This window comes from Cicer arietinum, chromosome 1 (assembly GCF_000331145.2).
Source record: "Cicer arietinum cultivar CDC Frontier isolate Library 1 chromosome 1, Cicar.CDCFrontier_v2.0, whole genome shotgun sequence".
NCBI lineage: Eukaryota > Viridiplantae > Streptophyta > Magnoliopsida > Fabales > Fabaceae > Cicer > Cicer arietinum.
Window position 1 is genome coordinate 4226157 of NC_021160.2, and position 11134 is coordinate 4237290.

Genomic DNA, 11134 nt, shown 5'->3' on the forward strand with positions numbered 1-11134 from the left:
GACTATTGTGTGTATATATATATATATATATATATATATATATATATATATATATATATATATATATATATATATAACCAGTAATTATAATTAGAGATTGAGAAAGTAACAAGGACAATTGATAATATGAAGACTATTGGGTGTTTTAATAACACGATGGATTGGGCCCGCTATGAGATTGGGGTCTTAGATCTCGTACAATTAATTGTTGTAAAACGTAAGATACTTAATTTTAATTATTGCAAAATAATTTTTTAATTTTATTATAATTTTGATTTTTTTATTTTTATTAGTTTACGAAATTGGCCTTATATTTTAAAAGTAGTTAATTTATATATTTTAATCAGATTTTTTAACTAAAAAATGACGATCTAATATATTTTAAATGATGTACATATAGTTCCATAATAAAGAATCATTTAGATACATTAATTATTCACACATTATTTATTTAATTACAAATATAAAAAATTTCTGAAATTAAAAGTTAAATTTTTACGGTGTTTTATTATAATTTCATAGGTGTTAATCATTTGACATAACCGTATAATATGTCACATTATTTAAAGCAGTAAGTCACATTGTATTTTTTTTATTTATTTAAAAAATCATATAAATGAACTAAAATTGTCGACTTTTAAAATAGATGAATTAATTTCGTAAATCGATAAAAATAAACGGACTAAAACTACAATTAAACATAATTTTCTTAGTGTAAGTCCCTACAAAATGCAAATGCTTTTATTTTGGTCCCTAATATTTAACACAGTTAGCTTTTTAACAATTAAGTAAGTAATGACTTTAAACTTAGTCCATGCATTTGCATATTATAATTACTATATTATAATTGTTCTTATTGACAAACATTTATCTGTGCTTGATTTTTTACAATATAATTGTAGTTAGTATATTATATTTATTTAGAAGACATAAAAAATAAATTTTAACTAATTAATTAGAGACAAACACTTATTTTGTGTATGAATTATACATTTCAATAATTACTTTTACAATTGATTTTTATGAAAAATTATAGTTATTGTATTACAATTATTTTTATTTTGATAATATTAATAAAATATTGATTTTGTTACAAAAAATTATCTCATATATAATTTTAATAGTAAAAAATTTCACAGTTTTTATTTTATTATTAAAATCATATATCGAAATTTTTTTGTCAAAATTAGTAATTTATTAATATCATCAAAACAAAAATAAAAAATAATTATAATATGATAACTATAATTTCTCTACACTCTAAATTTTTCAGGGTGCTTTTTTGAAAAGGAGTCCCTAAAGAAGTTATTTAAATATATAATCATGCATGAGATAAATATTTATTATTAATTAATTAATAAGAAAAATTTATATATCTTCTAAATAAAAATAATAGTATATTAATTATAATTTATTATAAAAATTGTATACGAGAGTTAAACAAATTTTATTATTATATAGAAAGTAAAATTAAATATATTACATATAATATACTAAAAAACATTCTTTTTATTTTATTGAAATTAAAATTAAATTTCTTATATTCTTAGAAATTAAATTTAAAGTAAATTAAGTAATTAATTATTTAAGTGTTAAAATTAACTATTAAAAACTAAAATGAAATTTTTTATATTTTGTACAGAATGAATCTAAAAAATTATTATTTTTTTTGTATTTTGTGTTGATGGATATCATTTTTGTCATTGTACAAAATGTCTGCAAATAAATATTATTGTTTGTAGTTTTGTGCTGCAATGCAATGTAGTAGACAATTAAATAATTCAACAAGTTTATATTATTAGTATAATTTTTATGCCAATATAACTATTTTATATATTAATTATTAAAGTATCCAAAGGTGTTCATAAAGAATATTGTGAATAACACTCTTCCCTATAATAACCAACAAAAAATGTGTCCACACTGCATATGGCAAGAAACTTTTGACAAATATCAAGAATTTTAAAACCAAACTTTATTTTAATAAAGTAGTTTAAACCTTCCGTTAAAAAAAATGGTTTAGACCTATCTAAACATGGAAAAGTATAATAACCGACATTAATGGTCCATATATAAATTATAATTTTTAATTAAGTTTTAAATTATTATTTATACAATTGAGATGATAGTCTAATTATTGTTTTTAATTAAGTTTTGAAACACATATTATTTTATTAAATTTGATATTAATTAAATTATTATCTCATTTATAAAGATCAAAATTAATAATTAACTCATATTTTTTGAAAAGTATTATTAAAAATTAGTCTTATTAAATAGTAATAAATTACAATATCATAAATACGTAATAAAAATATTACATTAAGTATAATATAAATAAAATTAATTAAAAATACATTAAAAATTAAAAAAATTATTTTTACAAATGTGTTGGAGCGGAGAAAATATTAGAAATTTAAATAACTTTTAAGCACAAATTTGGGGTTTTGTATCTGATAGCAACCGCTATAAAGGTAAATATTTTTGTAAGGGAAAATATATGTTGAACACGGCTATAAGGTGAAGAAGACCCAATTGACATAAAAGTGATTTTTAATTAAAAAAAAGGAAAAGAGCATAGTAGTTTTGAGAATCTTAGATAAAAGGACACTCACTCGCTTGCTCACTTTGGCTTTGTGCTCCTCAAAAACAGAGTACACTCATTCACTCACTCACTACTCTTATCACATGGCTCGGAGCTCCACAACTATGAAATGGGTCTTCTCCTTCCTCCCTTTATTCCTGCTCCATTTCTCCCTCACAATCACCGCAGAAGACGGTAATGTCCCTCTTCTTCATTCAATTTTTCCTTTATTCCTTTTTGTCTGCTGAGATCTGACACCACAATTACTTGTTTTATATTTATTGTTACTTGTTATCTATCTATGTTTTTCATGTGTTTCTAGTTACCTTTCTTTTGTAAGCTCTAAATTTAATTATGGGTATGGAGTGGGGTAACATATGGGTTCTTACTACTATTTTTTATTTTTGTGATTTTAATTATAGAAACAAGAGACTGATCTATGAGCTTCAAGCTCAACCTTTGAATTGTGCTCTAAACTTTGTAAACCCTTAAAATTATTATTATAAATGTTTTGTCTAGCTTGTTCCGTTCGATTTTATTTAAGGTTTCCCTGCTTCTTCTACATTAAGTGAAATTAACACTATCATTTTCTATTATAAGTTTCAACATAGAAGGCCCAACTTGGTTTCTTATTTGCTATGAACATTTTTTATTCAGTGATTCTTATTCACTTTTGTGTCATCACATTTTGTTGTTTCGTTTTCAACCGACTTATGTTTCAATTTCATTTCTCCCTACTTTTTACGGAAAACATTGTACTATTTTATACTGAAAAAGTGGTACTGGTTGCAAGTGTTTAACAATGTTTTACACTTTTACATATATCTAAGTTCTGCTCTAGGACTGTGATGATTTCTTTTTTTTCGAATTTAAACTTGCAATGTTTAAAAAATGTGTTAGATGTTATATAGCTCTTTTTTAGATGATGCTCTTTAAATAATATTTGAATTAGGCATTTGACATTAATTTAAGAATTTGAATTGTAGCGCAATAATATAATTTTTTTTACATAATTGTTAAATTATGATCAATCATGTCTATATCTTTATAAATAATAATAACAAAAGTCAAATATTATTAATAATTTAATCGTTGTAATTGATTGATTGCTTGAAAAACTTTTTAGTATGACTGTATATATAAATTAAAATTTTAATTTATATAATTTTAATTTTAATTTTTTATTAGTTTATATATTTTACCCCGAAGTAAAGGACATTACAGAATCGGTTATATGAGTTTAATGAAAATAGTTAAATCAACTTATTAATTTGCACTGCAAAAGAATTATGTAACTAACCTTCTTAATATGATCAAATTCTCTCAAACCTAGTTGTATAAGACCCACCTTGAATTTCAGTACACAACTGGAAATGACATTTATTCATCTACCAATTTAATTTAATCACCGCAAAACATCGCCATCCTGCAATTAGTGATAAAGTTGAAGAACCAAAAACTTTACCCTAAAAAATTACAGATCAAATGGTCAAAATACTGTAATGTGACTCATAGAAGAAAATTTTGACCTAGAGCATGAAATGAAATAATGCATATGGAAAGAATATATATGGGTCCCAAGCAAAAGACTTTTTCCATTCTAGGGATATGAAATGATCAAATGACCTATTGACATAGTGTTCCCGCCTCATAACACATCCTCTTTTCCCTCCAATCTTGAGCAAAGTTTAAGGACCTTTCCGTAAAGAACGCAAGCTCTACACAATGCTTTTACAGTTATTGTCCTTTACTATTGTCCTTTATGTCACTAAACCCTATATCCTAGTCTCATGCTCAAGCCATACTCTATTAACTATTTTTCTTAGCGAAACGGTACACTAAAGTGTTAATAAGTGTCCCTATCAAGAATTTAAATATAGAAAAAAATATTGAAATTTCAAAAAATAAATTTTTTCACTTAAAACTTATATTTTATTTCTTGTTGGTATCTTTAATAAATGTCCATTTGTTGGTATGACTTTAATTGAATATAGGAAAAACGTTACTTTATTGCAAGTTTGCATTGCCAAAATACAATTGTTGTTTGGTTAGAGTCATTCTCTCAATAACTTTTTATGAGTTTATAATACTTTTTGAGATGCTACTTCAAATAATTTTTTATTTTATAATTTTTTATTTATTTTTTATTTATTTTTACTTTTATTATCTTAATTGAAAATATCAAATATTAATTAAATATATTTTTATATTTACTAGTTAGTTCAACTATTAAGTTTATCAAAATATTTATACCAACTAATTTATCTATTATAAACCACTATTTTTTTAACTAACACCCTAAATAAATGAAAGAAAATAAAAAACAACGGTAAGAAAAAGAATTGTCCTTGAGTCAAAGAAAAAGGATTAGAAGAGGAGCGAGGGAATGTGTAGGACCCAAGCGCTTAACGCGGGATCTGGTTTATGGTGGATCATACAAGACTTCAATTTGTTCCCCGTCAACATCTTTTTCTTTTGTCTTTTTCTTCCTTCGAATCTTTCCCATCATATTTGCATTGGTTTCTTGCTACAATACATTCAGATGTCATTTTTCAACTGCTTCGCTAGTTGGCATTTTTGAAGGGTAGCTAATTTTGTTCCATAGTAATTTATTGTTCTAGTGTGGGCTTTGAGGCCCATTATTTGGATAAGTTAATTTAAATTACACTAGATATATAGTCTATTATTGGCGTGTTGCACCGTTATTGTTATTGTTTTTAAAGAGGGGACCAGAGATAATTAATTGGAAATTAATGTGCAATCACAATAAAAGAAAATAAAGATGATATTTGCTACGCTCTAGTTCAACATAAACGTTGATTGCCATTTACATTTGGGTTGGGGCATTAGTGCTAGTGGACAAAACCTTGGCAATGATTCTGCTGTTGGCTCTCTTACACGTTGAAAATTTATTCGGCGCAGAATGTGGCCCCGTATTTTATTTTCATGTCATGCTTGATGCTTTTTTTTTTATCTTGAGTGATGCTGCTTGCGTGAATCAGTTATTGCTATTGAGTTATTGTTTTGGGTGTTTGATGAATTTTTTTACAACAATTTTTGTGAAGTTGAAGGTAGTTAATTTTTGTGACATACATACTCAATAAGACTCGGAGTATATCGGGATGGGGTGGGGTATAGTATTTAATTGCCTATAGTCCTTTTCACTTTATTCATTTTTTCAACCAATTTATCCTTACTCACTGCGTGGTAGTTTCTTATTTTATAATTGAATATCAGTTGACTAGCGGGTGATGGAATTAGCTCGATTGTTGTCAAGAATCATTTCTCGATTTTTTGTTTCTAATCTAAAAAGGATATATGAAAAATAACTTGATGTCAACGGCGGATATATAAAAAATTGTTTAAGTTAATATTCAATCTTATGTTTTACCTAACATAATTAATATATATTTTTTACAATGGTGGTAAACATAATCATATTAAAATTGAGAGTAACATTTACACAACTTTAATAATATTTCGATCGTTATTTTAATTTTCAGGGTTAGTAGCAAATGGAGATTTTGAGTTAAGCCCATCAAACGGGTTCCCTAGTGAAGCAATAGTAGAGGGACCGAGTGAAGTCCCAAACTGGAAATCAAACGGCACCGTTGAGTTAGTTGAATCAGGGCAAAAACAAGGTGGGATGATCCTGATCGTACCACAAGGTAGACACGCAGTTAGACTAGGCAACGACGCTGAGATTAGCCAAGAATTACCGGTAGAAAAGGGTTCACTTTACTCGGTCACGTTTTGTGCAGCTCGCACGTGTGCTCAGCTCGAATCTCTTAATGTGTCAGTGGCAGGTGCATCACAGACGATAGACCTGCAGACACTCTACAATGTACAAGGTTGGAACCCTTACGCGGTTTCTTTCAATGCGGATACTGAGAGTTTTAGGTTGGTATTTAAGAATCCAGGTATGGAGGATGACCCTACTTGTGGCCCCATTATTGATAACATTGCTATCAAGAAGCTTTTCACTCCTGATAAGCCCAAAGGTATCTATCTATCCACCACACTAAATGCTTTGCTCAGAATACTTGTCACCTCTTTTAATGTTTACTTTCCTACGTACAATGTGATTTTTTTTAATGCACTTCGCGTATAGTATTAATATTTTTTCTAAAAGGCTAGTAAACTTATGATTTGTTTTTCCATACAAGTAATTTCATGAGTTTTAAGTTTTATGTTTCTCTTTTATCGAAATTTTAAGTTCAATATTATATAAATTATTGATAAAATTCAGATAGTCATTTTCAGTATAGTTATTAATGTTGGTTATGTTGGGATTTACAGACAATGCAGTAATCAATGGTGATTTTGAAGAAGGTCCATGGATGTTTAGGAACACTTCAATGGGTGTACTACTTCCAACAAACCTAGACGGAGAAACTTCATCACTACCTGGTTGGATAGTTGAATCAAATCGAGCCGTCCGCTACATTGATTCCGATCACTACACCGTTCCACAAGGACGGAGAGCCATCGAGCTTCTCTCCGGAAAGGAAGGCATCATATCGCAAATGGTCGAAACCAAACCCGACGAGACATATAGCTTGACATTTTCATTAGGTCATGCTGATGACAAATGCAAGGAACCTCTTGCTGTCATGGCCTTTGCAGGTGACCAAACTCAAAACTTTCATTACACTCCAAATTCAAATTCTACATTCCAAATTTCTAGCCTCAATTTCACTGCCAAGGCTGATATGACTAGAATTGCTTTCTATAGTGTTTACTACAATACTAGAAGTGATGATATGAGTTCTCTCTGTGGGCCTGTTGTGGATGATGTCAGGGTTTGGTTTTCTGCCTCTAATGGGCTTCGTGGGTTAGGCTTTGTAAGACTTGGCCTTGGGATTTTGGGTTTAGTTTTAGTTCTTGTCTAAAGGGGTTTCATTATGTTTTGCTTTGTTTACTTTTATTTCTACAAGCCTAATAGGTGAAGTCACATTCTCCAAAATTGTTGTATTGTGAATTGGCATTAAGTTTATAGTTTATGCTATATTAAAATTTTAAAATGAAAATCAGAATGAGTAGTTGTATGTGTCATTCATGATTCTTAGGTATTTGGATTTGCTGTAGTGACTTACTGCACCTAATCGGTTACCGCATGAATATTCAAGTGTGATTGCACAATCTAAATCTTAAAGAAATTTTATTTTATTTTTTAAAATTAAAATTAAAATTTCCGAATTTAAGATCTAGTCAATAACTTCATAAATGCGTGTAGTCAATGCTTGCAATGAATCTAAATCCAATTCTTAAAGAAAAAGTAAAATTTTAAGCACAGACATGAATCTTTGATGCGCAAAAGATACTGCTTTCAAGATTTCTCAAAGATTGAATCAAACTTCTAAATGAATCCTTCCTAATGTTGTACAATGTGTGATACATGGAATGTGGTAGTTGGCTTGCATCTCAAATTGTTTTTTGTTGATGATTCTCGACAAAGAGATGAAACTGGATTGAATTTGCTTTCTCTCGAATGTGCTGCACAAAATCAATTGTACAAATCTAGAGTAACTTTAGTGATAAATAAGATTATGTTTCCAACGAATCCAAACTAAAATACACTGTGACATGTAGTGTTTGAGGGTTATCACTATGACATGCATTACATCATAGGATATAGGAGTTAAAAATTAGTATCATTTAAAAAATCCATAATCTACTAGAAAATAAGAAGAACATTAATTTTTATAAATTATTATATTGTTCATTTTTAAAAAGTGATATATATATATATATATATATATATATATATATATATTGTATTTATTCATTGATATTGTCTGTGTGAATATTTTTAAAATAAAAAGACAATGTTTTATTGGTGACAAGGAAAAATTATAACTATATATTTTCTGTAGAAATATAAGATGTAAAAAACTCTTGTGTACAAGGGAGAAGAGCAAAGAGAAAGGAGAGATATATAAGTGCATAAAGAATTTATGGAGACAAAAGGAGAATCCAAGATAGATGAGAGATTTAATGACATAAAAAGAATAAAGATATATATGAGATAAGAAGAGAGGCCTAAGAGAAATAGAAAGATGAGAATAAATAAATAAAATAAAAAAGTGAACATTTCCTCTATGATTCTCCATAATCTACTAGAAAATAAGAAGAACATTAATTTTTATAAATTATTATATTGTTCATTTTTAAAAAGTGATATATATATATATATATATATATATATATATATATTGTATTTATTCATTGATATTGTCTGTGTGAATATTTTTAAAATAAAAAGACAATGTTTTATTGGTGACAAGGAAAAATTATAACTATATATTTTCTGTAGAAATATAAGATGTAAAAAACTCTTGTGTACAAGGGAGAAGAGCAAAGAGAAAGGAGAGATATATAAGTGCATAAAGAATTTATGGAGACAAAAGGAGAATCCAAGATAGATGAGAGATTTAATGACATAAAAAGAATAAAGATATATATGAGATAAGAAGAGAGGCCTAAGAGAAATAGAAAGATGAGAATAAATAAATAAAATAAAAAAGTGAACATTTCCTCTATGATTCTCAAACTAGAATTACTTAATTGACAATAAAATTTATTCCATTCTAATGTTTTTTTATCTCCTCTATGATTCTTGAACTAGAATTACTTAATTTTGTCGATAAAATTTATTCCATTGTGATGTTTTTTTATTGGCTTATCAATCTTTCACATTTGAAAAATGTTTGTGACATTCAATCATTTTCTTTTCCAACTCCAAGTTGTTTCATTTCTTTTACTATTTTAAATCTTTTGTACAATCCATTTTGACATTTCTTTGTTCTCCCCTTTATCATTAAATTTTGAAATGCACATAACAACACCAATGAAGCTTAATTTGAGTCTATAGTTCGTGATTTGAAGTTCATTAGTTGAATTCTTTGCTTGTTGGATGGATCCTAAGGGGTACGTGCAAGTTGCCGCAGATCAGTTATTCCAGCTAATGGTCGAATATGATTACTCTTGATTGATTCAATATTATTGTATCTCATTAACCCCTTAAATACAATTATTTGGTTATAGTTAGAGATGATGATGGGTATCAACATAGCTATATGTTGTCCTATTTTGTTGAATAAAAAAAAATATTTGCGTATCAACATAGCTATATGTGAGGACATCCGGTAAACGAATATCTCATGAACTTTTGAATATCTACTAATATTATCTTATAAATAAATAAAATTATTTATTTATAATTAAGTAGTACTTTTCTTCTTTTTTTTTTCTCAATAACACATAAAAATATTAAAACATTAGAATATAATCAAAATGTATCTCAAAATTTTATCATAAAAAATATTAATTCATCGACACAAACAAAATTTAATAATTTTGTAAATTTATTAACATATATATACTGATATCTACAAATGCAAATACCAATTATATCCAAACTTAAAACTTTGACCGTCCAAACAGTACTACACTCAATTTGCACTAAATTCATATTCAAATTTGAGAACAAAATATAAATTCAAACTATAATTTTATTAATGTATTGTTCTATGATTGTTATTATAATAATATTATTAATAATAAAATAATAATTATTATTTATTTATTTTCTCTGACTTTTTGCTTTTATGTCCTTAACGCTTAAAAGTGTTTGTTCCTTTTAATTCACTTATACGTGTGTATGTGTTTTCTCAAATAAAATGATGAAGTAAAGTGATTTTCACAAAAAAAATTCATTTATCATTTTTTTTTCTTTTTAGAAAGGTAAGCAAATTATCTGCGAATGGGTAAAACCCATAATATATACTCTACTTGTTTTAAGATTTTATCATATCATATTTTATTTAAACATGAGCATGACTTAGGTAGCTCAAATATGAATTGAATAGATAAGATTGAAGCCTAAAACAATGTGTCAACTATTAAGGTCAATACCTAAAACCATCGCCTAAGATCATGTAAATGGAATTATATTATGTCTTACTAAATCTTCGTTGTGTTATACATTAAATGATAATGCATTGATATTATTTTATTGTGTCTCTTAATTACATGATGTGACATGTATTGAGAAATATGGAGTTGCGCATACCTTAAAAATATTTTGAATCCAATATCATGATTATGTAAATATAGAATGGTGAAGTGTACTTGATATTGACTTTGACTGAATTTTGATGAACATTATGCATTCCGCGGGAGTCATGTGATGAATAAATTAGATTGTATTGAATTGTGATGAATTTGACCTATGTTGGAGGCCACTCATAATGTAGTGACCTAAGCTAACAAAAAGAGGGAACTAAGATTTATGGTCTATGATCTATGTACGGTATCAAAATTTTAGTAGTTTGAGAGAGTATAATTGAATGACTCTGATCAAAGTTTTCTATTTAGCGTTAAGGTAAGATTTCTGGACCTTATGGTTTTTCAATGGAGAATTCTTAGTGACTTGCAGTAACCTTCTAATAGAAATTAACATGCACCACATGTTTCTTTAGTCTTACACAAATATTATTAATTAATACTATTAATTTTATTTATCTTATAAGATGTAATGTCAAAGTT

At 27.1% G+C, this 11134-nt stretch overlaps 1 protein-coding gene across 1 annotated transcript; it reads left to right on the forward strand.

Moving 5' to 3' along the window:
* Positions 1 to 2527: 2527 nt before the first annotated feature.
* Positions 2528 to 7639, forward strand: LOC101488455 (protein BIIDXI). Its single transcript, XM_004485973.4, has 3 exons — positions 2528 to 2779; positions 6088 to 6585; positions 6884 to 7639. Exons 1-3 carry the CDS (start codon positions 2689 to 2691, stop codon positions 7474 to 7476), a joined length of 1182 nt encoding a protein of 393 aa, XP_004486030.1. The 5' UTR covers positions 2528 to 2688; the 3' UTR covers positions 7477 to 7639.
* Positions 7640 to 11134: the final 3495 nt, after the last annotated feature.